Source organism: Takifugu rubripes, chromosome 5 (assembly GCF_901000725.2).
Source record: "Takifugu rubripes chromosome 5, fTakRub1.2, whole genome shotgun sequence".
Lineage (NCBI taxonomy): Eukaryota > Metazoa > Chordata > Actinopteri > Tetraodontiformes > Tetraodontidae > Takifugu > Takifugu rubripes.
Window position 1 is genome coordinate 288,192 of NC_042289.1, and position 27,913 is coordinate 316,104.

At 40.4% G+C, this 27,913-nt stretch overlaps 1 protein-coding gene across 1 annotated transcript; it reads left to right on the forward strand.

The window, feature by feature from the left end:
- Nucleotides 1–69: 69 nt before the first annotated feature.
- On the forward strand, nucleotides 70–27,913 carry ntn1b (netrin 1b). The gene is made up of 7 exons (XM_003964328.3): nucleotides 70–215; nucleotides 327–1,360; nucleotides 14,066–14,254; nucleotides 15,499–15,648; nucleotides 17,309–17,362; nucleotides 19,984–20,058; nucleotides 25,738–27,913. The coding sequence occupies exons 2-7, from the start codon at nucleotides 346–348 to the stop codon at nucleotides 26,055–26,057; spliced, it is 1,803 nt and encodes a 600-aa protein (XP_003964377.1). The 5' UTR covers nucleotides 70–215; nucleotides 327–345; the 3' UTR covers nucleotides 26,058–27,913.

A 27,913-nucleotide genomic window follows, 5' to 3' on the forward strand; every position in this document is an offset into this window, starting at 1 on the left:
GCGTATTTCTCAGCGGCGCGTTTCGAGTGTCGGACTGTTAAGTGAATTGTTTTGTGTTGTGTCAGACAGAAATAGAACGGTGGGAAGAGATGTGGCTTAAAGTTAGAGCCAGCTTTATCTGATTTGATGTTGAGTGTGAACAGGGGCTGACCTATAGCTGAAGCTGAACAGAATTATTAGAGCTCTGAAGTGTGCTGCGCAAACTTTAGATTACGGTATGGTCTGGTCGACTTTACAATATTACATACAATTGTTATGTTCTGTTTGTGCCATCTTATCACCATTCTGTCTGCTTCTTTCATCATTATTAATTCCTCACATTTCAGTGCAAGACAACGGACTAAAATGCTAAGGATTTTAGAGCTTTTTGTCACCTTAGTGACTCTTTCTGCGCTGACCACAGGGGTCTTTGGAGGATACGGGCTCAGCATGTTTGCCGCACAGGCATCTCCTCCGGATCCGTGCTATGATGAGAACGGAAACCCTCGGAGATGCATTCCAGACTTCGTCAACTCCGCATTCGGAAAGGACGTGCGCGTAACCAGCACCTGCGGCAGTCCTGCCGCCAGGTACTGCGTGGTGTCGGAGAAAGATGAGGAGAGAACGCGCGAATGCCACACCTGCGATGCGGCCGACTCCAAAAAATCGCGTCCACCGGCGTATCTCACAGACCTGAACAACCCTCACAATCTGACCTGTTGGCAGTCTGAGAATTACGCACAGTACCCGCAGAACGTCACGCTCACACTGTCACTTGGTAAAAAGTTTGAAGTGACCTATGTAAGCTTGCAGTTCTGTTCTCCTAGACCAGAGTCTATGGCCATCTACAAGTCCATGGATTATGGCAAGACCTGGATGCCATTCCAGTTTTATTCCATGCAGTGTAAGAAGATGTACAACCGCCAAAATAAAGCAGTGATTACCAAGCAGAATGAGCAGGAGGCCATCTGTACAGACTCCCACACCGACATGCACCCGCTGACCGGTGGACTCATAGCCTTCAGCACCCTGGACGGCAGACCGTCGGCGCACGACTTCGATAACTCCCCGGTGCTGCAGGACTGGGTGACGGCCACTGACATCAAGATTGTCTTCAGTCGTTTACACACGTTCGGAGACGAAAACGAGGACGACTCGGAGCTGGCACGAGATTCATACTTCTACGCCGTGTCGGACCTGCAGGTGGGAGGAAGGTGCAAGTGCAACGGACACGCGTCGAAATGCGTCAAAGACCGCGAAGGTAATCTGGTGTGCGAGTGCAAACACAACACGGCAGGACCGGAGTGCGACAGGTGCAAACCTTTCCACTATGACCGACCGTGGCAGCGCGCAACCGCCAGAGAGGCCAACGAATGCATCGGTAAGTCAACACAATAGCCTCCTTCTTTGTTGTGAAATCTCTAAATAAATGGCACACGACGAGCGCGCAAATTAGAATTTTATAAATCCATTTTATGAATATAAATTGTGATAGCATTTTCAGCGGCCAAAACTTCAATAAAAATTGTGTCCATATCAATTCCAAATTACTGTAATAATAAGGGTTATAGTCCATTTCTCAACTTAAATGTAGCCTACTTTAGTTCGACTTATTTCGAGTTGTTTTATCTTATGTTTGACTCTGACGGTTTTAAACCTGATATCATCATTCTGAACTCAAGGCAGAGAAAGCATTTAAATGTAATTACATTTGGGAAAGTGTTTCCGTCTAATAAAGCTTTTGTCTAACGAAGGAAACGGAAAAACGTGGCGGGTTTAGCCATAGGGTGGAGGGGACCCATTAGCAGGTGCTACTCCAGATTAGATTGTTGATTAAGATGGTTTGTATTTCCAATTTTGGCACGATTGATATGGAAGGGGGCACATTAGAGAGCCAGCGAAACTCCCCAGAAAGTAGGATTTACAAGCCAGAATTAGTGTGTGTGTGTGTGTGTGTGTGTGTGTGTGTGTGTGTGTGTGTGTGTGTGTGTGTGTGTGTTTTGGGGTGGTAGTGGGATGTGTTCTAACAACAGCTCAAACCCCCTAAGCAAAACAAACAAGGAAAAGTAACAAGTTCTGACAGTGCCATGGTTAGCTCACCCAATTGGAACAAGTTGTTCTGTCTGGCCTCGGCCTTTTGCCTTTGTAAAGCCTGCACCTCGGTGTATTTTATTAAAACAAAAGCTTGTCACTTGTGGCATCCATCTAGCTGTCAGTGGGAGGCCCCGCTCTTTCACAGTCCAGCTTTCTTGTTGTGTGTTGCAGTTTCATCATACAAAAAGCAGAAGAAAAGCTCAACTGAGCCTCCAAAGGGGAAATTGGGGTAGTCTGACACCCCAGAATAAAACAGGAAGAGACAGGCGAGGGGGCAGTTGGCTGCAGTTGCTGCTAATGATCTGTCTGGATGTCTCTTGCCTGCTGAATACATTCAGCACAGTATAAAAAAAGAGGTGTGGCTATGGCAGACTAGTCCATTTTATTTTAAGGCAGGCTGTAAATGTAAGTCACATTTTCATGTCCATTCTGTTATTATTTTGTAAAAATACCTAGCATCATTTAGTTGTCCTATTTTCCCATTTACCTATAAAATTGTAAAGTCATGCTGTACAGATACAGCCAGATGTGACATAGGCTGTAAGCCAGACATTGGAGCAAAATGATCCCTGTGAAGGCCTTTGTTGCCGTATATTTTTTAACAGGTGTTCCCTGAGTGAATACCCATTTGTTGGTCACAATCTTAAAAGATAGAAAAAAAAGGAAGTTCCGTTTAAAAAATAAAACAAGGTTAATTACCCAGTAAAAAAAATCTTTCTTCAGAGTTTAACATATGATACATGTTATCCCTTTATTACCCAATGAATAGGAAAATAAATAACAGTCACAGTGTAAAAAGTGTTCTTTTCTACTCTCATGTGTTGAATAGAAGGCACTTTTTAAAGTATATTGTTTGTAAAAACTTTATCCATGTATTTTTAATTTAAATTCTCTTCCATAGTCTTGTAGTATTCTTCTTAGCTTCTAACAATAGCTATTTTTAAATGAAAGGAAGATGCAAGATAATGCAAATTAAGTCTTTGAGTCTAGGGGTCTGGCTGCAGGATATTTTCTATGGCTCTGGTTTTATCTGAAATGTATCCCTTAATTCAAAATCCACCTTATGTACCGGTAGCTTTATGTTTGAGCTCCAAAGTGACAAATGCTCAAGATCCCGCTGTGATGATCATGTGACTCGAAGTGACTTATACAAAAGGGATGGAAGGAGCTTCTTTTTTTTAAAAAAAAGATTAAAAAACAACCCTAACCCTAAACATTTTATAGATTCAAAACTTTATTATCATACCCATATATACACTAGGTTCGTCCTGTCTGCATTTTTTGATGGAAGTTATAGAAAGCAAAATAATAGGCACTTTTTTCTTATAACGCAGTAAAAACAATCATGTTTGCTTGCTTTTTATTTACAATTTCACAGGAACACAAAAACACCTTTTAAAATAATAAATAAAAGCAGCAGTACAATCACTCCTGGATGAAATGTGCAAAGTGCAGCTGGTCAGCAATGAGAGCACAAAGTATATTCTTATAGTCCACGTGTCACAGAATTGGCCCAGGTCATTCATCAGTCTATAAAAACCAAACTCCTCTCTCAGTCAGCTCCGGACATTGCAGTGCCACACTGAGGCAGCTTCGCAAACACTTTTGCCTTCTATTTTATTCCTCCTCGAAACATAGATCATCCATCTTGGCTTCACCGTAGATAAACTTCAGGAGTTGCCACTTATTCTGATGACTTTTGTTGTACCCCACTCAATAAATAAAGTTTTAATAAAAAATGTTTTGCTAAAACCATTAAAAATACCTGTTAAAACATTTTTTTTTAAAAAAAACACCGTGAGTCTCTCATACACATGGAAAACTGTGTCTCAGAGGCAGTTAAACGGGCACTGGTTCAACACAGCAGGAGTCATCTTAAAGATAAAAGCGTTTGAGGAAACGGCTTCATGTAAGGTCCTCCACTGGAGGTCGCCAGTCCTTTTTCTTAGGGGTGGTTTGTACAGCATGGACGGGCACCATCTCCTCCAAGCCCATCAGTCCACACACTGGCACCTGTTTAGTGCCTTTACACAGTTCCTGAACAGGGTCTTCTTGTCCACTGCGTGCAGAATGAACGTTTTTGGTGCCCTGAGGAGAGTACCATCCAGATCCCCAAAATGGGCAACCAACCTGATCTCTGAAAAGGTATCGCCATGGTCTGGTTCGGTCCCCCTGCCATAGTCCGTGAGAAGGCTCCTGTCCTCCTGCCGAGCCTATTCCACCAAAGTTGCAGCACTCTTTCAGCTATCCGGAGAGAGCGGATACCTAACAGAGAGCCCATGGCCTCTGAGCCTGTTAGTTCTGTCCATGCAGCGGTCATTATGTGCCTGAGAACCACGGCCCGGGCCTGGCAAAGCGCTGCCATCAGTCCAGGTGTGGCTTCGATGGAGACATCCCATTTAATTGGCAAGTTTAAAGTCAATTAAAAACTGAGCATCATCCAGCCCCAGGTTGCTCACCCATCTGAGGACACAACTGTCCACATCTCTCCACATTAGATCTGGGGGACCTGTTAAAAACCTCTGAACAAACTGAATTCTAATGGCGGTCCTGCTGGCCAGGTGGATGAGACCCTGCCCTCCCTCCTCTCTAGGCAGGTACAGCACCCCTGCTGGAACCAATGCAGGCCATTCCAGAAGAAATTTAGAACTCTTGTCTGGATTTGAGCCAATATCCCTTCCTCCAGGCAAGTAAGCCAGTGCCACAGCACAGAGGCAACCAGGTTATTGTGGACAAGAGTTCTACCTCTCTACGACAGAGGGGGAGAAGCCATTTCCACTTTTGAATTTTGCGTTCTATTTTCTCTATTGTGTCATTCCAATTTCTTTTGACTATTGTCTCATCTCCAATAAAAACACAAAGGTATTTTAGCCATAGCCTCATAGCTTCTCTCAGCCTGTTGGCCAAAACCTTGGACAGAATCTTGTAATCCAGACACAGGGTGCCAATTTTTGATTTCGTGCAAGTTACCCTTCTTGGCCAGAAGGGTAATGACTGCCCTCCTGTAGAACAATGGCAAGGACCCTGAGATTAGGCTTTCATTGCATATGTCTAGCATGTCATGAGCCACAATGTCCCAAAAGGCTCTGCAAAATGGTCCAGCCTTGCATGCTCTGCTGAGCAGCATGGAGCTCACCCAGCTGTAGTAGCCGGTCTAGCCGTGAGTTGGTCTCTGCAGAGACCCGAGGCAGTTCCCCACAAAACTCTTCCAACAGTGCCTCATTCTCCCCATACTCATTAGAGTAGAGGGACGAAAAGAACTCTAAGAGTTCCTGCCCTGTGGCAGAAAACAGTGAACAGATTACCTTATTTTGTTCATGCTTCTCCAGCCCAAATCAGAAGCTAGAGGGAGAGTCCATCTCCGTGATGTTCTAAATCTAGCACCAGAGCAGCGCACCCTGTACTTTGCCATCAAGCAGATTGGCTAAGGCCATTTTTTTGGACTGCTGAAAAGGGAGATCTATCTCAGTTTTGCCACGGTCCCACCACTGTCTAAGACATGTAAAATCTGACCTCCTATGCTTAAAAACAGACCAGAAATAGCGTAAAACCTTTCTAAATCCATTATCCAGTGCTAAAGATGAAATAAATGCTAGTACTTATTAACGTTAATAATAATTTCACCTAAAACCAAAGAATGATCTGTAAAACCAACTGAATAATTCCACAGCCCCATAAAAACACTGAAGTGATGTTCAAAGCAATAAAACTGTTCAAGTCTGGCTGAGGAGATCCCATCTTCTGTCAGGCTGAGAAGAGGAAGCCCACTCCATCATGTAGGGGGCTATGGGGGGTGTTTTGTTACCTGCGCTTCCCACTCTTTCTCCCAGTTGCCTCCTCACTGCCTCCATCACTGTGGACCTCTTGTAGAAACAGAACATAATATGCTTCCTTGGTGCTGTGTCAAACATTAGTGCCCATTTCCTTACTTCTCTCGTTTACATTTAATGTCCTCACTCTAAAAACATCCATGATGAGGGAACAGTTAAAACCAGAGCCAGTAAAACAAAAGACAGGAGACAAATTGACTGGTATCATCATTAGATGTTGAGCTGTTTTCTCACTTTAAACATTTGTTTCTTTAATCTAAAAATCTGGTCAGTGACACCAGGCAATGCCCTGTGTGTAACAACGTGTCTCACCGACTGATAAAAATGCCTTTGGTCTGCTTGAGAAACAATTTGTATGTTTTTGCAGGGTACAGTTTATTTTCCTGTCAGACATTTGTGTGTGACACCTCACTATAGTCAGACACGTAGGATTCACAGTCCCTGGTGTCCACAGCAGCAACTGCATCCTCCAGCTGCCCAACTCTACTCTCTTGCTCCACCTCTTCATAGGAGCAGGCCACCACTCGGACACCCCAACACCACCCTCAACTGGTTCACCTGTCATCACAGCCCTCTCCCAGCTTGCCTGTCATTACACTTGTGTCACCCAGCTCACCTGTTGTCGTACCTAGTTCACCTGTCTGACCCATCACCTCTCCCGCTTCACGTCACCTTGCCTGTCTCACCCAAATCACCTGTTTCACCCTAAGACCTCACTAGTCCTGTCCAGTTCACCTGTTTCACCCAACATCTCACTTATCTCACCTGTTACACCCATACACCCCTCGCCTGTCGCGCCCACCTCAACAGTCTTACCAATCTCATCTATCTCACCTGTCACCTCCACTACCATCTCCACATTCTCACTCACCCCATTCTGTTTTCCCTCCACCTGTGACTCCATCTCCGCTCTGTCCGGACCAGCGGGGCCTCCCTCCACAACGAACCACCAACGCCTCGCAGTTGGAATGAGCCGTGGGACATTAGGGGCCACCGCACACGCGGCCGGGCCCGGGCGGCTAGGATAAGCCCTGGCTAAATGTCCCTCTTCACCACAGTTGAAACACTTTAAAGCAGAGGAGGTGACGACTAAATTATAAGCAAAATCATCCACATGGACGATGAAACAATAATTAAACTCACTTCTTAAAAGAAGAAGAAGAAATAATTTATGTGACTCCACACCACAAGCTCAGTGTCACAGTGGGTTACTGGCTCTGCATGTTGTCGCATCCTTTGTCATTAAACCACCATGCTGTAAGGATTGATAGTATACAGAGGGTTGGTATATTGTTTCACACATAACAGGAAGGAAAAGCTGATGTGCTAATAATCTGCTAATATATCCACCATCCTTTTTAAAATAGAGCTCAGCTGTCAATCATGATGAGTTTGACAACATAGTTTAACACCATCAATCCATCTCTCTGCATTCCCTCTTTTGATACATCACTTAATTCCATCCTTGTCTTTGTAGCCTGCTAGGCACCTTCACCCTGACCCTTCTTCTTTCGTATCCATTATCCTTCATCTATCAAACTCTATCAATCTAGGCTCTGCAATTTTGCATCAAAACATTTGTTTTCGTCAAAACATTTAAGTCACTATTTCTTATAGGCCAATCGGCTGTTAATAATTAGATGTATAGCATTTATTTACATAATTTATAAATTAACAACAATATATGAACAACAACAATAATAATTTATTTGCATAATTTTTGTCAATAAATAAATCAATCAGAAAATAAATTTGAATGGAACCCCTAGAGAATAGCGTACAGAGATCAAATACATTTTGTTTGCTCTGTCAATATTAGTTGACCCTAATCCTTAATGACAATCAAGTAGCCTTGCTCAGTGAGACTAAAGCAGTTTCTGTTTTGAATATCAAAAAAGCTTTTTAGTGTAAAAAAAACAAATAAAAACAGATATATAAAAATAAGTTTTGTAGTTTTATTACTTTAGATGTAAGCAGGAAAACTACACATTTCTGTCAGGCTTTAATATTATATAGACACTATACAAATACTTTTAGTGGGCAAATATCAGGGCAAATATCCAAGATATTTTGATATTTCTTCTGCACCTTGTAATGAAAAAGATAAGAAAACTGAAAATCCTGAAAAATGAAAACAAAACAATCGATCATACCCAGGGGAGAAGTTCACATTTATTTCATGGCCTCTTCCAAGCCAGCATTTGGAGTTCCAATATGTAACTCTCACCTCTGTAGGATTTATGGAATTACGTCTGGTGTATAAAAAGACCCATTAGCTAATGTCCTTAGAGCTTCCAAATCATTTCTATGTATAATGTCCGAGAAATCGCTCAACAAAAATCTGTCAAAGCTATTACGAGGCCATGACTGAAGGTCAGAACAAACTTTAATCTTGAACAACATTCACCTCTATTTTGAAAGAGAAGTCACGCAGACACAAAGTGTTGTCTGAGTGCCAATTGTTCACTAGATGCCTTTACCGTCACTGGGCCAAGGTGAAACAGGTGCATTATGCAAGTGGCTCTATTATTTAAGGCATCTAATCTGCCTAGATGAAGCACGATTCTGAGGGGGTGATGGGCGCAGCTTCAGGACCACCTAGTGAGTATGCGGTTGAGCCCCTTTGAGGCTCTGAAGAGGGCCAAGCTGGGAAAGATTAATGCACCAAGCAGTGAAGTGAAGCAATGTGCTACTCAGTCCCCCCGCTGTGTTGCCACCCGTAGGGCAGCCCAGTGTCAGTGCTGTTGTATTCATAGCACACTTCCTCCAAAAAAAGCATTAGTATTTAGGAATTCTGTAGTGACAGCTTAAGCTCTTTTTGCTGATATCACCCTTCCTGCTGTGCTGTGACATGGGTGTTTTCACTGGAATAAAACAAATGCAGTGGGACCTCTACCTACGAATGTCTCTACATGCGAAATTTTCAGGTTACGAAGCGTCTCAACGGGAAAATATTTCCTCTTGTTACGAAAGAAAAGTAAAAAATACGCTACCGCTGCTACTCGCAGCTCGCGGAGTTCAGCGAACACAAACTTGCTTGTAGCTGCTCTGCCATTGGCTATCGCCTAGAATCTTCCTGCCATCCCATTGGCTAGGAGTGTTTCTACTTACGTAATTTTCAGGTTATGAAACAACTTCTGGAACAAATTAATTTCATAAGTAGAGGTCCCACTGTATATCTATAGTTGTAAAATTAAAATTATTAGACTGTGTGTATATAAGGGACAATTGACTTCACTTTAACTTTTTTTTTCATTTTGCTTCTTTGGAGACTAGATATTGCAATTAATATTTATTTTTTTTATCTAATTAGAGCAACCAAATATAAAATAAACACCAAAGCTAATCATCAAATCACAGGATGTCAGAAATATGTGGAACACTGCAGTGGATGGTGAAAACTCACCTATTATCGGTTAAATTTGCTGACAAAATGTTGCAATTAAGTAGATTTTTTAAATTATGCCAGGGTCTATTTCCCCTCAGTGAAAGAACACAGCATCTGTTTCCATAACTTTCTCCTTCCTTGAGAAGATCCAATCAATCAAATGTATAGCAGGCAGCTCAGCAGAAAGTTTCTCCCTTCTTCCTGGGGCTGGGTTGACAGGAACAATGGCATCCTATACATTTAGGTAATACTTTTGTGTTAAAGTTGTGAAGAAAAAACCTAACCATGTAGTTTACACGTCGATTAGCCATGTACTTTGATTGGCATTGATATTTATATGAAGGCCTTTTCGTTGAAAAATGGTGTTAGACAGGCTCCTACAGCATTACTGGTGTGAGACCAGACACTGCACCTGAACCGCCTTCAGTTTTTGATGAGTAGAAAACAACAGCACACTGGTCTTCCTAAATGTTCTCTACTATAATCAATGTAATGGGTCAGCTAACAAAAACATGCCGATCATTGCAAAAATTAAATTTACAGGAGCCATATGAGGATACTGAGGTGGACTGTACAACCCCCACAATAACCTGACACACTATTTGCTTCACAGGCTGCCGCAAGCAATCCAGTCTAAGGTGAGAAGAAAGTGAAAGAATTATAATCATTATTATCTACACTTTAAATTTTCAGACTCTGATGATGATGCTCCAGTGTCACAGTGGCTTAGTTTTAAAGAGGCACTAGCAAATGGCAGGAACTCCAGCAACATTTTGACCCTAAACAATCGAGTTTGGTGACCCAGCAGTGACGGTAGCACATCAAAAGAATGACCATGTATATATTAATAATGCAACAGTATAATAACATCTAAAGCACACTGGCTTGGTGTCTGAAAGCAGGTTATTAGTTTATCAGTAAGTTATAGTCCACTTGACCCTACTCGCTAAACAGGTAGCAGAAGGGATTTGTGAATGATTGAGTGAATTTACAGTGCCACATAAACCTGTGGTGGTTCATTTTTATGACTTTAAACTCCCAAGTCCGATAATTAACATCCTCATCATCATGATCATCATCAACAACAACACCTTTCTGTAATTTTAAAGTTTGACATTTAAAATTATTGATATTTAAAAAATATATTCCACCTAAACAGAGGGTGGGCCTGGGAGTCTTTAATGGGCATTTTGTTCACATATGTTTTTCTGGCGACCGTATTTTCACGACTATAAGGCGCACCTAAAAGACTGAGATTCTCTTAAAATTCGATGGTGCGCCTTATAATATGGTGCGCCTTGTGTGTGGAGTTCCTAAATCTGCTGTGCGCCTTTGGTGGGTGCACTACGATTAGCGGCACACCTATGCGTAAGGATCCCCTAAAATGGCACCGGTCAAGCGAGACGCATATTACTTTAAACTACAGGCCATCGAATATGCGGCTGAAAATGGCAATCGAGCAATCTTAGTGTTTTCGCTTTATGAGGAGGCGGCATCTCTCCATACGCGCAAAGAAAACTGTTGCGCAGCGGCTGCCCGCGGATTACCTGGAGAGGGCGGCCATCTTCCGCACCTACTGCTGCGACAAGATAACCGCGCCCAGCCACACTATGACTTTTAACATCCCTTTGACCCACAAAGTGGAGAAAAAGGGACCAGCACGGTGGCGATACGCACAAAGGGGCAAAGTCGTTGTTCACCGTGTTTCTCGGCTGCCACGGAAACGGACAGAGCGCTGGATGACGGAAGGCGAACACTCCTTCACAAAGACTATGAGGCAGCGGCGGGCAAGTTACGCCACCATATGCGGGTAGATTGTAGACGCATGGGCTATGATACCGTCTTCATTTATTGGAAGAGCTTTCACAAAATCAACGCTGAACCGGAACCGGTCGGTGAGTCTGATTCAGATGATTAAGAAGAGGAATTCAGGATGTTGGACATTGAAATAGTGCAGCTGTTTAATTCAGATACAGCAGATGAAAACTTTGATGGTTTTGTGGCGGAAGAATGAATATTTTGTTCAATAAATGTGTCGAAACTCACTGTTTTACTTCCCTTGTCATTTTTTACTGTATGTTTTAGCATGCGCCTAATAATACAGTGCGCCTTATGTATGTTTTAAATACAGAAATAGCACCAGTAACTGAGACTGCGCCTTTTAATACAGTGCGCCTTATGGTCGTGAAAATACGGTAATCTGGTCTCATCAGTAGTCAACATGTGTCTACATGTGTAGATTGGATATGCTAAATTCTGGATATCAGCATGAATGAGGTGTGTGGCCTGATGTGGTGGGGACTGGTCAAAGGTGCATCTTACCCAGTGATAGTCATGTGCGTGCATGCATGTGTGCCCATGTGCATATGTGTGAGAGAGTGGTATGTGTGAGAGAGTGATCTATAGCTCTCTCTATTGCTCTCTCTATTGATTGCTAGAGAGAGTGGTAGAGCGTAACTTGGTGATATTCTAAAGGCTCTATGTTCTCCTGAAGGTTTGGACTGACATTTGGTACATATCAACCCTCAAAATGAAGGAAAGGAAACAGTGGTACTATTAATTCTACCTTTCTTCATATTTGAAGAAATGTTTTTTCTGCGTAGACCACAAGCAAAATCAATATGGTGAAACATTTCAAGTCAGTCAATACTGATAAATGCTCTTTTTAAAAACAGTCAAAAAAAAAGAACCCAGCCTCAACCGAGGGTCTTTTTTAATCTATGTACACCCACAACAAGCACTTTCTTTGCTATGCATGACAGATGCCACTTGAACCTAAATAGAATATAGCAGCATATCTCAGAGTGGGCACTTGAAAGCAAACTGCAAAAATGGCAAAGATACCTTTTTTTCCCGACTGGCAGGTGTGAACTCCATGTACTGTATGCATGATGTGGTCATGCATCCTGTCTTTTAGTAGTAGTGAAAATCTTGAGTCATAATTTTGTATTGGAAATGTTTCATCCTTTTTATCCATTTGTCACATTTTTTTTGGGGGGGGAGGGCACAAAAACAACCTAAAAGATGCACATATTACATTCACATCTTTGATATATTATATTCACATCTCTAACTGGCTAACTGTACATTAAATCTGCGACAGTGAGAAGCTGAGCTCGGAAAAAGGAAAAAAACAATGGTTAGTCCATGTTTAGAAAACCTCCAACCAACCATCTCTTACAACATGTGCCATGTGCTGTAAGAGCCTTTAAGAGCTTCTTGTTAAGTCTTTTTATATCATCACCTCAGTTTGTCAGGGGTGGACAGCACTGTGTGGGCTGGCAGAGTTAGCAATGTGTGGCTGAGGCAACACAGTGTGTTATGTAAGGACCCGTAGAGAGATAACATTTAATTGTCCCAAGGCACAGACAGACTAACAATAAAAGTACATTTTTATGTTAACAGACCATTAAGGTTGAAATTAATACCTGGACTTCACAAAATCTGTCTATACAGAGATTACTGTTAAATCTCCAATCACTTTTGATGAACTAAAGACAAATAAATTGTGTGTGTGTGTGTGTGTGAGAGAGAGAGGTAGAGCGAGAGAGACAGCGTGAGCTGTGAACTTTATTAGCATTTGATGACGTGACTATCTCTGTACCATAAACGACTTAATGCATATACATGTGGCCAGTAAGTAGGCTTAAAGTAGGCTTTGCGCACATGCGTGTGTGTGCCAGAGATTGTGGGGTGCAGGGGAGAATGGTCTATTCATTCATGCGGTTATGTACATGTTTTCAAGACTATCAAAGGCTGAAACATTGGGCCAGTCCACGATAGGGTTCCCATACTGTACTTACAAAATCATGCTTACAAAGAAATTTTGTCTGTGAGGAAACTTCCTTATCTACCAATACCCTAATTAGGATCACAATTGTTTTTAATCCAAGGTAGTTTTCTCTGTCAACTGGACTGGTTTCTTCTCTTTGATGACGTTTTGCCTTCTATCCAGAAGGCTTCTTCAGTTCTGAACTCGCTGGGGAGAGAGCTTGAAAATATAGCCACTGTGGACCATTGGCATGTTAATGATCTGAGTGGTCACCTGAGAGTCATTGGCAGGGTCGTTGGTCGGGTCATTCACCTATTTTCTGTTGAGGTGTCTCCCCTTTGTCTGCTGGATCACATGGTGGTGAGTCACTGGGTCTCCTGAAATGGTGTGAATGTTTGTTTTGCTGTTGGAAGGAGTGGAGGACTGCATTGTACGTAGGTGATAGGAAGTGCCTCAGGCCACCACCTCTGTTTAAGGATGGTTTTTCCAATTTGACATGGATAGCTTCCTTGACACCCCTTTCAAACCAGCGGTCTTCTCTGGCCAGTATCCGTACCTGGCTGTCCTCGAAGGAGTGCCCACTCTCCTTTAAGTGTAAGTGGACTGCTGAATCCTGATCTGAAGAGGTGGCACGTCTGTGTTGTGCCATTCTTCTGTGGAGAGGTTGTTTGGTTTCCCCAATGTACAGTTCCTTGCATTCCTCCTGGCACTGTACAGCATAAACAACATTACTTTGTTTGGTGTCTTGTCCTTCGGGTGTACTAACCTCTGTCTGAGAGTGTTGCTGGGTTTGAACTGAACCGGTATGTCATGTTTCCGGAGGATCCTCCTAAACTTCTCAGAGACTCCGGACAGATAGGGGATCGAAATGCTGTGCCGTTTGTTTCTCTCCTCATTTTCTTTGCTGGGGTCTCGCTTTCTTGAGGTTTTGGTGAATGACTACAAGATGTTTTTAACGTAAATGTAGAATTTCTTCCTCTCCCTCTACTTTTTTCTACCTAGCGTGCCACTGTAACTTGCATGCCCGACGTTGTCGTTTCAACATGGAGCTCTACAAACTGTCAGGGCGGAGAAGTGGTGGCGTCTGTCTGAACTGTCGACACAACACAGCAGGACGTCACTGCCATTACTGCAAGGAGGGTTACTACAGAGACATGAGCAAGCCCATCTCTCACCGTAGAGCCTGCAAAGGTGACACCTGGTACTAAACTGCAATAGTCTAAACTATTCAAACAAACCACACCCACATGTTTCACTGTACTGCTATGTTCCAAAGGCCCAACACATCATCACACTGCATATTTTATTAACTATGTTTTTGGATTATGCTGTGATTTTCACTGGTTCAAATGAAAACAACTTTCTAATAAATAAAAAACTACACTGTCAACAGGTGTAAATTCTTGAAAAGAGATGAGAATAAGACTCATAAAGTTTCTGGTACACAGAATTCAGCCTCAAATTCAATAACCAAATCAACAGAGATTGATTGAGACTGGGTGAAGGCCCAAAGAATACAGAGAAAGTGCATGTGTTGCAACTCCAAATACATTAAGGAACACAAATGAAAGCACAAAAACAAATGGTCTCAAAATCAAACCTGGCTGTGTAGTAGTATACCCTAAAAATCTGTGTTTTCTGATGTTTATGGCATTTGTGGAATAACACTGATATGCCTGGTTAAAGTTATTATAAATTAATTTTATGTTTTAAATGGTAATTTTTACTGTTTCAATGTTTGTCCAGTGCTATACTGGTTAGCACTGCTGCCTCACAGCATGTTCGAGGGTTAGATCCCCAGGTACAACAGCACGTTCTGTGTTGAGTTCATCTGCTCTTTCTGTGTCTGTGTGGCGTGGCCCCATTTTCTCCAGTTCCCCCCCTCCATCAGCATACAGTTTAGGTTAGCCCACAGGTCATCGTTGAAGATAAGAATGAATCTTCTTAACTGACCCACCTATATAAAAAAAGTTATTATTATTATTAGTAGTTGTAGTAGTAATAGTAGTACTATCCCACCAGGCTCCATCCAAATGAAAATTAATTATAGCTTTAAAAGCATTGGACCACTTTTAAATTGAGTGATGTCAATAAGTGCCAAAGTGGTAATCAGTGAATTACATGATGATATTATTGATTATACACCTTGTGTGAATTTTTCTTAGCACAGCTTTTAGTCAATTGGGTGATCAATAGTTGGTTTATTTCTTATAGTCACTAATGCGAGAAGAACCACATTGGATCATTGTTTGACAAGCATACATTATTGGTCCCTGACATCCCCCACTATATGGCCTATATGGTATATAACAACAGATTCACACATGCAAGGAAATTCTTCATCAGGGTTTCCAACAGATTTCAGCATTTGTGAAGTGAGTTGCACCTGCTCCATAGTTATTTGAAAGCCAACATTTTGTGTGTCTGTTTAATAGCGTGTGACTGCCATCCAGTTGGAGCGGCAGGAAAGACATGTAACCAAACAACAGGTCAATGTCCCTGCAAGGATGGCGTGTCTGGACTCACCTGTAACCGCTGTGCGAAAGGCTTTCAGCAGAGCCGATCTCCCATTGCCCCCTGCATCAGTAAGTTTACTGACTATTTTAATGCATATTGAAATCTACTGCACCTGCAGAAAGCATTTACAGTTTATGATTATACTTCATTTATGCTGAATTCCAACAAAATAAACAATGCCTATTTTACTCATCTTGCATAATATTGTGTATGTTACCCTAACTGGGAATTTGGCATGGATAAGCAGACCATCAGAGTTCACCTTCTACCCACCACTATAGTCGATACCTTATATTTCTGCCTACATTAGCTATGTGCTATGAAAGGATAGATAGATAGATAGATAGATAGATAGATAGATAGACAGACAGACAGACAGACAGACAGACAGACAGACAGACAGACAGACAGACAGGCAGACAGACAGACAGACAGACAGACAGACAGACAGACAGACAGATAGATAGATAGATAGATAGATAGATAGATATCTGGGATGGAATTCACATAACACTAACTGCTGTACATCCCAGGGGTTCTGAAGTCTAGCATCAATATAGTTTGTCAAATATATAATTTTTTAGGGGGCTGGTGTGTTATTTTGCTAGATTATTGAGGAGCAAGACTACCTGGCAAAAAGCCTTTTGAATATGACTTTTCCTACATCATATTTAGCTGGTTAATGGTTTTCAGGTCTTAGAAAAAACAAAGATTGATCCCAAACAACACTCCTAGCATCAATGTCTCCCATGCTTGATTGAGTGATTGATGACAGGATTAGACCCAAATCTATTCTAGTTTCTATGTTCATCAGTGCAGTAGCTGTGTAGCCAGTGTTTTACTACAGCTATACACAGTTCAATGATGCAGTAGAGGTTTATTCATGATAATGAAGTAACAGCTGTAAAAAGCTGTCTCTCTTGGTGCCTCCAAAAGTCTATGACTTGCTATCCAAAACAGAAACAGACAAGCATAAATGGAGGGAAGAAATAAGACTAAAGTGAAAAGGATAACTGTTCTTACAATTTAGGACAAAACGATAACTTTAAAACACACACAGCATGTTGATGATCACTTACCTGAGCTTCATGTTTTGGGTGTGCATGCCTTTATGATCACATGCCTTTATGATGGATTCAGGTCATCTGCTGGTCAGAGACCATGACTATTTCCCAATGTTGTCTGAAGCTGGAACAAATAGCTGGATGAGAAACCATCATCAATACCTCTCACATGTCTTCAGTGGACTTAACTGTGGAGGAGAGTTTAATGGAGTTGTCAGGTGATGTAAACATTAAAGACCTCCAATGACCCAGACATTGCAGGACTGTGATAACAGACATGCACACCCACCAGATTAAGCTCAGGTAAGTGGTCATCAACAAATTTGGAAGGTGTGCTGGAAATTTGGAAGGTTTGCTGGTAGCAGGAGAAGGTGTGTGTGTGTGTGTGTGTGTGTGTGTGTGTGTGTGTGTGTGTGCGCGTGCGCGTTTGTTTTAATTAAGTACAGGTATCAAACTTAATGCACTTTCTTTTTACATTTAAAAGTGTTATTGCTGAATACTTAGGCCTATTACACACCTGTATTTTACTGTTGGTCATTAAGGAGAACCTAGATTATTTTATAAAAGTTTCAAGAAACACAAGATTTAATCCTATGAATCTACTGTAGACATGTTTTAATCCTTAATACATGTTTTAATCTATGGATTTTCTTTTTTTTGGTAGAGATTCCAGTTGCATCTCCTACAGCAGTTTACACTAGCTATGAGGAGCCATCAGGTGAACAAACACATCATTTTCTGCTGATTCTAATGCAAATCATGAGATGGCTTTGCCTGTACTACATAAATCATTGTGCAACTAAAAAATATTTGTTCACATGTTTCCATCCACTCACATGTTAATCTGAGTGTGAGAGGTCCACCACTAATGCACAGGCCAGATGTCTTGCTACTGTTCCCTGTGGTCTTCTAGCCTGTATTTTCAATCTGTCATGCAGATTCTCCATGGTCTCAGGCCTAATCTGATCATACGCTTCATTTGCAACAGTTTGTATTTCAATCAAGAGTGGCTGACTCTTGACCGCTAGAATTATCATGTCCATTGTTATGGGATCTTATTCAGCCTGTTGAATGCAATGATGAACATCAAAATAATGTATTTTTTCAATATTATATTTAGATATTATGTTATGTTCATAAAATCTAAAATTCCTAACCCATTGTTTAAAAAAACGAGATGGAATATGAATACTGAAAAATGTCTTGAAAGTTATAGCCCATTAAAAATTCAATGCAAAAGTTTTCAAATAGTGATAGAGCGTTATATTTTAGTACAGGAGACTGGGTTATTCTTAATGTATGCCTTTTTTTCTATATTTTACCTTTTGTTACACACCAAACTCAATTCAGGACTACAGAAAGGTCAATTTCATTTTCGGTCAACAGTTATCTCCCTCCCTTCTACGGCACAAATAGTAAATAATAATAATTAATATGTATGTACACACACACACACACACACACACACACACACACACACACACACACACACACATCGTAGTATGGAAGTTGGAAATGAAGTTCGTATTGCTGTCAAAAAGTCCAGTGTGGTTACCACCCTCCAAATTAGGAACCATGTGGTCCCCAGGGACCCTTGAGAATTAATGTGACATAACCACAGTGCTAAACAAAGAGGGCATTTGTCCTCACAGCAGGAGATTGCCCCTTAATGAGAATGGTGGGTGTAATGGCCCCACTGTCGCAAGTGGATGAACGGACTAAAGTGATCGTCAGCTATCAAAGGGAGGTTTGATATGGGCCCCTAACAGCCTGTGGGAGATAATGATAAATTATCCCCCACCCCATCTGTTATAATGTGTATGCTTGCACCACACACACACGCACACACACACACACACACACACACACACACATACACACACACACACCATCAGCAGTTTATTGATATGTAAATCAGGCCTTCTCGATATGGAGTTGTCAAATTCATTTACTTTGGGATTTCCTTTTTTAACCACCCCCACTCTCCCACCAAACAAAATAAATAAAAACTGGAGACGCGAGCATTCCACAAGAAATGCGTTTTCTTCATGAATTCATCTGAAATCCCAAATCACTCTTTTTTTAAGAGAGGAGACAGAGGTGTTTTTTTTCTTCCTCAATCATTACCCAGGCAACCCCTTTCAATGGGAGTATAATAGGAAATAAAGGGAAAGACTGGACTAAGGGCTGGAAGAAATAATTAAGTTTGTCCATATTCAGGCAAGCTGAAAGGTTCCATCCCCCACTCTCAACTGCCCCCCACTTTCTCTTCAGACTGCCCTGCCCAGCTTTCCCAGCACAAGGTTTTTTGGTCTGGGACAGACCAAGTGGGTAACACTTGGAAAAGATCAAATTTCAATTTATGTCCTTCAGTTGAATGTCAAGGGGGGAAATTGGTTTCCATCTCCAGTTTGCCTTTGGGTCTACAACAGCCCCCTCCTTATAAAAGGCAATGTCCACATCACAAGCAATATTTTTTATAAGAAGAGCACCTGGGATTTACAAGCTATCAATTATGTCCTCAAATGGGCAAGCATTTAAGCAAGTCCACATTACCATGGCTAGATGACTGGGTCAGAGCATGTCCAAAACTATCCTGATAAATTCAGGGTTTTTTTTTTTATCACATGGGTGCATGTCGTGAACTTACCTGGAAAACACGTGGCACCAGAATCTGCCATGAGAAGAAGGCAAGCTGGTCTAGACAGTGTGATGCTTTTGGCAATGTTCTTTTGGAATCCTTGGGTCCTGCCATCAATGCAGATATCACTTTGACACATACTAACTTCCTTTGCAATATTGCAGACCATGTACTCCATTTAATGGAACAAGTTGCATGATGAATAGTGTCACCAATACAAGAATGATTAAGGAATGTTTGGTGGAGCACAATAACATCCTTCAGGTGTTATGTGACCTCCAAATTCTCCAGATCTCAGTCCAGTCAAACATTTGTGGGATGTGCAGGACAAGGGCTATCAATAGAGGCCCCCACCTGACAATATACAACACTTAAAAGATCTACTGTAACATGCTTGTGCCAGATACCACAGCACACCAGGGGTCTAGTGCAGCACATGCCAAAGCAAGACCAACACAGTATTAAGCAGGTCATAAAGATTCAGTTGACTATATATAAGTTTATTCTTTCAGTAAACTTTGTGTATAAGTGATCCCTGTAGCCCCAGTGTACATAGTACATCCAGTATACTGAAAAAGGAACATAGGAAAAATCGTGAGGAAAACTTAAAGGTATGAGGAGTTTGAGGCACAAACAGTATTTTTAGGAATAAAATTCCTAATTTCATTTTTTTTTCCCATTTTACCTGTTGTCCATAGATTGTGAATCTCACTGCAAGACCACTAAAGGAAAGATGAAAATCACCATGAAGAAGTATTGTAAAAAAGATTACGGTAAGTCTAATATGAAGATGTTTTTATGTATCTTCCCTTCACACTAAAGCTGACCTTAACTAAATAAGTCAATTCAAATGACATGTTATTACTAAGTGATATTCCTGAAGGTGAGCATTCACTTTAAAATAATAGTAATGGTAGTGTAATTACAGTATATACACTATATGTACTTACAGTATATACACATACATACAGCATTAATGCCACTATTGTGACAACATAATGCACAATCTTACTATCTGAATGTACTGTATTGTTTAAATGTGTACACATTTGCATGATTTCCATGGCCACTAATGAAATAATTATCAAATATATAAATGTTTTGAGATTAGTTGGTTTGCATCTTGGTGGAGTCTGTAAAGGAACCGATACTGTCTCAAACAGAAACTGGGAAATGGTGTCAAACGTCACTCCAAAGAAACCAAACAAGAAAATGATATGATCTATAAATGAGCATGTGTTTACACAAAATAAACTGGAAAAGAACTGGATGAATATACATATAAAAAATAAACAACCATACTGAAAATACATAATACAAAATGAAGCACTGCAACCATAACTACATAGAGCTTTATCATTTTACCAGATTTTTGTCGAATCACCTGCTGTTGGGCACTATGAAAAGAACTGTCATCTTTATTTGCTTTGCCATAACACTACAATAATACTACATTTTTTGTAGAAATTTCTTGGGCTTGTTCACATGCACAGAAATATTTGCACACACATGCTGTTGAAACATTTTCTTTCAATTTTTCACCAAATAATTCAATGAAACATATGGAGGGCAGAAAGAATTAACAAAAATATGTTCAGAAAAAAGAGTCCACTGAAAAGAAAAGTGCTGAAAAAATAGATGCAAAATAGAGAGGCATTAAATAAAATGATATTTATTTCTATAGCATCTGTTGTGATCAAAATTGTCTCTAGGCGCTTTAAAGAAACTCAAGGCCTGACCCCCAACCAGCAACTGAGCATCATCTTGCTGCACAGCTGGACTTAGCCACAAACATTTTTGCTTGTCATACAACAAGAGCAGATGCGCCTTGAATTAAATGCGCCATGAATTAAATGTACATCAAAACCATAACATGCTTATTCCATAGCCTGAAATACAGGCACACGCACAAAGGGTTGAACGGTCATATAGCTTCTATCACAATGGCAAAAAATCTGCTTCTATGGAGTGTAGAATTGGTGAGTATGGTTGGAGGTATTGAACAAGCAATGGTGGGTGGTCAGCAAACCAATTGTAGACTGGGGCTGCAAGGTTGTAATGTCACCTTGTTTTAAACTACAGTGTTGTATGGGACATTGTATGACATCGGTTGCATCCTTCACGCTCTGGTGGTGTGAAAATGTGGAGTGTCTACAGAAATTTAAGAATATGGGCTGGATTTTATGGTTTAATTTTAATATGATGGGGGAGGACACAATGCATACTGGAGATGGCACATTGTGATGTTCCTACCATGTTGGCCAGGATCATCTATAATGGCACTGTCGCCATTGAAGTTTCTTCCTGTTCATTTGGTCTTTGGGAGGTTGAACCCAGTCTCATTTATATAGATAATGTTCAGGAGTGGAGGTGAAAATGACCCATGGTGTAGACTCGGACACTCATAGCCATTTTAAGGGATTTTAATGAAAAAGGTCAAACAGGCAAAAAGAGACAATTTAGGCGACTGGAGTTGCAGGAAGCAGGAGTGCAGGATGGGCAAGGCTGACTGGAGTGGAGGCAGAATTAATGACTGAAAATGGAAAAGGAGGTGAGACAGGCAAAAACTAGAGATCAATCAATTGGGCAAAAAGTTCCAGTTCATTCAAACAGAGCCAAAATATGGTTGTTTCATTCCGAATTGGAATGTATTGGAATGTAAATCAAATGTAAATTAAATGTTGACTGTTTTATGGAATTGAAACAGTCCAGTTGCTATGATTCAGGTACCAGAATTACTATGACCTGGATGGCTGAGAACCTTCACAGACAAGTTTACATTGGCAGCAGCCTTTAGTTTGGTGAACATTGGATACTTTCTCCACCATGGTTGCATCTCCCAGTGCTTTAGAAAAACACAAAAAACAGATATATAGTACATATTGTCAATAATGCAGCCTAGATATTTCTCCCACAATAGTTTGAGAAACTTATACATCAGTGTACAACATCAGCCATTCATAAAGTAAACAAGTGTCACCCAATTAATACACTATGTACTAAAGAGTGTACTACAGAATGTGAAAGAAAGTTTGGTTATATACCTGTTCTCCAGTCTAAATGTCTGGATAGAAAGGCAAAAGTAAGATGGCTCAAATTGGGCTGCACTCTTGTGTTGTCAGCTCTTGTTTGATGATATGATCAATGGTTTGCTCTGATGTCATTTGAAAGTTTTCTACATTAGTCACAAACTGCTCTATCAGCTGTACCCCTACTTCTCACTCTTCTCATTCTCACATTTCTCTTTCTTTCTCTGCAACATCTTCCATTGTTGTAAAATGCCAAGGTGCTTACCTGTTGTCTTTATGCACACTTCCTGATTGAAGTGATAACAATTAACCATTGGGGTGTTTAGCCAATTAGCCAAGTTTAGCCAATTCATGTAGCGTCATTTGGAATGCTAATGTTTCATGCAATCGTGTGACTTTATGTGAGATTGTTGTGTTTTGTGTGGAGAACCCTGTTCAGTGCATTTTAAAAAGTGCCATTTTGAATTGCAAAATATTTATAAAGTAGAAATCTCTTTAGAATTTTGGAAACTTTTTTTTAGCTCTGTGTGCATCAGTTGAAATAATCATGTGTATAATTGAGCTACACATGTCATTTTAGTGTGTTAGCAATTGGAAAAAACTGATAAGCCTGCAGTAGTTGAAAAATTGTCAGTGATCATTGACGGAGAAGTGTCAGGTTACACTGTCTTAGACAAGTAACGTGAACATATTTAGGAGTTCTGTACTTTTCTTATAGGCTCGTTAGCAGGGACCCTGATTTGTCCCATCTGTAACTGAAACATTTTTTCATCATCATTCATTTTAAAACACTACAGGTAATCAGTTATGTACCAATACAAACATCCTGAACGAGCCAGCTGTCACAACAAATGTCAACAACAAACGCCGTATGATCCATTAGAGGTAGGAATGATGGAAAGTGATTATTGTGTCTGAATCAGAGCAGTATGGTAGACATGTCTGCTTAGCATGCATTCCCTTTAGTATGGTATAATTCATTTCTCAGGCCTGTCACAATGCTTTTGTGGGACATCAGAGTCGCTATTCTTTGGGGGGCCATAACACCCATGAGTGATTGGTGCTACAGAACCCCCAAGGGTCAGAGGAAAGGGGCCTCTGTTTAAACACAGTTGTCCACTTTGCTGGTGTTAAGAATTCAATGGAGCACAAACAGGTGGTAAAATAGGCAGACGGGTGATTGATTGCACCGGAGAGAAAGAAAAATGTTTTGTTTATATAATTTTTGCTTTTCATTACTACCGTTGCTAGGCAAATGGCAGCCACATAGGGATTATACTGTCTCTTGACACTAGCCTCTGCACTTTTGCACAATCCTTCACCGTGTCACCATGAAGACAACAAATCAAAGAGTTGTACGTTTACTGATGCTCTGGGGGAGTGAGCCCAAAACCTCGGCTGCTCTGTCTGCCCCTCTGTGTTCACACAAGGGAAACAGGTAATTTATTTTTCACAGCGCTAATAACTAGAGTAGAGGGGGGTCTAAGTGTGCTAACTAAGCATGCTCTAATTTCATTAGCCCTCATTTGTTTGTGGCATGCTGTGTCAAAGTGCGGCACACAGCCCAGAGAAGATGACCCCAGCCAGGAGTCCGTCTTGCTGAATCATCTTACGTTGTGCATATTGTAAAATGTGCAAGTTGCACATAATGGGGATAATTCAAAGGTGTCTACATGTAGATGTTTTTATGGTTTAATACTGTGACTGTCAAAGGAAGACAGCCGCTGTGCTTTGATGCTGAAACCAGCTCTCCTAGCACTATCTTCCCTGGATTCTCACGCTGCAGAGTTGGATGGGACTCTGGGAGCTGAACGTGGATAGCTCATAAGGTCAGAAACACATCCCAAGTCTTCTGAAACTTTTTTTTGCGGCTGGGAAGACAAATAGTGCCATGCAAACACACACCCTTTATGTGTCTCGATGGAGGAGAGGACTGCAATGAATAGTAAGGCTGTGAGAGCTCACACTTTTCAGCCCAACAATCCTCCTTTCTTCTAAAAATGTGTGCAATTTGCTCACAGCGATTCTCTCTCTCTCTCTCTTTCTCACACACACACACACAAACACACACATATTTCTCTTGTTCGTTTTATCTTTTGGTTGTGCTATGGGACAAATAATGACTACATAAAGTGTTTATATTGTAGCAAATAGTGTATACTATTATAATTATCTTTTTTTTAAATCATCCCTCTTTTTACTCTCAGTATACACCCACAATAAAATGTCTCCTCTACAGGAACAAATGCAGTCATTAAGGTTGAGATGTTAGAGTGATTGGAGAGGGGTACATTGACAGACCCTGTGAACAGTTGAGGGTCTGATACCTTGCACCTTGGTTGTGCTTATTAGAAATAAGTGGCAGTGTCTACTCAAGAAACCAATCCAAAATACTACACACTAAAATACTTACCACATTCAACAAAATGAGAGACTGTGGTTTCTCTTGCAGACAGCTCAGTATACACACACACACACACACACACACCCACAATGATCTATTCCTAATTTATTTTCTGATTTTACAGCGACAACCTCCTGACTGCATTAAAGTTCTGGCCTCCCAGAATTTGTGCAGGAATTGTGCAAGAATTTGTAAAAAGATATTTATTAATCCTTACGTGCATTACTACACCGGCAGCAATTTCAGGAAGAAGATAAATGTAAGAGGAACTGATCCTTTGGTCCTTTCAGAGAATGTTACTGAATTTTGCTAGGTTTGAATGATTGGGATCATGTGAAAGTAAAATATATTCACACGCACAAGCGTGACCTGACTTTAAGATTAACTGTAATTTCAAAATCAATAACAATTCACTGCAACTGCTAATTTTCACAGAAATTGTTTGAAAAGTTAGGTGCTGGTTTAACTGTGGTTGTTTTAGAGCTAAATCTTATTTAGAGAGTCACCTTGCCTCACTGGTTTTGTGGGTGCTGGTGGAAAGTTTAGGGATTTGTGACCAAGAGTCAAGTTCAGTTAATCTGCACTAGATTTTGGGGTCTTATTAAGGTATCGGTAAAGGGAACAGAGAAATAAAACCTTTCACACAGAGAGCTGATCAGGAGAGAAAGAGAGAGGAAGCATTGATAGCATTAATAAAGGTAAAGAAACCAAAGATTATATGTTTAAAATGTGACATCAATCATTCTAAGCAATGACATAACATTCTCCAAACAAAACCTCTCCTTAACTAGCTACCAGATTACAGAGCCAATAAATCAACCAAAAGATCAGATTTAGCAAGATTTCACACATTTAACTTAATGTAAATTTATAAACCAACAAGGATAAAACAAAAGAAAATCAAATGATGCACAAGTATATCACATAATTGTCCATTAGATAGATTCAAACTCCAAGTGCAACAAGCAAGACCATGATATCAAATTACTGAATATATTATTCTGATATTCCTTTTCCAGCTGTCCAGGTGCATGTTCTAAAAGGGGACAAAGCTGGTGAGTGGTGGAAGTTCACAGTCAACATAATTTCAGTGTACAAACAAGGTGAACACCGCATCCGTCGTGGAGACCAACTGCTGTGGGTTCGTGCCAAGGATGTGGCCTGCAAATGTCCCAAAATCAAGCCAGGGAGGAAGTACCTGCTCCTGGGAACAGATGACGATTCCCCTGGCAATAGTGGCGTAGTGGCAGACAAGGGAAGCTTGCTTATCCCTTGGAAGGACCTGTGGGGCCGCAGGCTGAGGAAATTCCAACAGCGTGATAAAAGGGGGAAGTGCTAAAAGTTAATTTGGAGGAAAAGAGAGTGATCCAGGTTTTTGAGTTTGCTGAACCTGTGGAAGACAAGAAAATAAACAAGGAAATAATAACTGGAAGATAGGGGAAATGTGGGGAGCAGAGTAGAAATGACTGATTTCTGCTGCTCTGAACCAGAGCAAAGAGTTTCAAGGAACTTTTATAGAGGAGCTCATGCTACGTTTATTCTGTCTTTGTGTCAATTTGTTGTGTTCTTGCAGAGTTTGCACCTAAAGTTACAGATGTGCCAACTCCTAAGATAGTGGCCTTTATTCGACAGGCTCTTCAGTTATGTCCCATAGCAACTCCTGCATAACTATTCTGTATTTTTCATTTTCAGTAGGTCAGACATTGTCTATGAATCATAAATCCCTGCTTTAAAACTGGAATTATATGATCACTAATAATACATAAATCTATGATTTAAGCTCTTCAAGTTCCTCCATCTGTTCACTCCACTATTTTGATGTCAGAATCATTGATAATATTACAGAATCTTCCTCTACATGCAAAAAAGGTCATGCTAGTAATTTGGCACTAGAATCTAAGTGATTCCCATCCACCAAGTCACTTTAGCTGTCAATCATGACATCTAACTCTCTTGACATGATATCAAGTAAATTGTTTAAATGAATTAGATTTGATTTTTGAAAATCCAAGACCTTGTGTGATTCGAGCTCCCATCTGTAAAGGAAAAATTAAGTGTCAGAGCTGCTTTTTCAAGTTGATAACTGATTCAAGTTGACATAAAACATGACACATAAAAATGAAGAGGGGGGCCTTGAAACTATTAATTGTTTTTAACCTCACTTGTTTTCCCTTATTGATTTCCCTTATTCTTATATTGAAATGAATAGTACAGTACATTTTTTTCATGTAAAAAGAAAAGGACACGGGGGGGGGGGCAGCTATAGATTCCATTCTGTCAGTGTTACTTTAGTCAAACAGTACCCATTGACCCTCCAGTGTTATTACTGATGACTTTACCTCATCTTCATTCATCAGCATTCGTTGAGAGCTTAATAATATGCGACAATAAGGTGTACTGTAGTTGTGGCTTCTGCAATGTAAAATACCTGTCATTGAGTTGTGATAGTTGTGTTATGTAGATTTAGACATATCAATCATGCACTTATTTTAGTGTTTAGTGTTCTCAAGAAAGTAAAAGAACTGAGAAAATTAGTCATTTAGTCCTTCAACAAATCCTTCACCTATCAAGTATCCTTGTACTACTTACTCACGCATGCTCACTGTTTTAATAATAGCTAACAGCAACTGAGAATTGTGTACTAATTTTATAAGTATAATGTTTTTTTGTGTTCTGGGGAAAATAACCTGTGGGGTGAAGGAAAATTGCAAAGCTTAGTGTATAGCACCTCAAAGTGACTATTGAAGATCACATATTATCATAAAGACTTGATACTTGACAAAAGGTTGTGACAAATTCTGTATATCTTATACAGTCACATTTCAGTATTTCATTGTATTGTATAGCTGTTTTTTATTATGGTGTTTAACATGACTCTATCTTGTTGTGAAACTAACCATTTTATAAATGTGTAATAAATTAAAAGGCAAAAAAATGAATGTCAGTAAAATGTCCTTAGAATCAGACCTTTATAAAATATAAATTATATGTTCTGCACACAATACTCATACACAAATGCAGTACTATAACCAAATGCATCCAGAAGCAATAATAAAAAATGTATGTTTCAGTATCTACAATTCTGCTCTTTCTTTCCATATTAGTGTATCCATTTTGTTTAGCAGTGTCGAGTGCAAATGTTGTATAATACTAATATATTATCTTTATGACAACTGAATATATTTAATTGCCCAC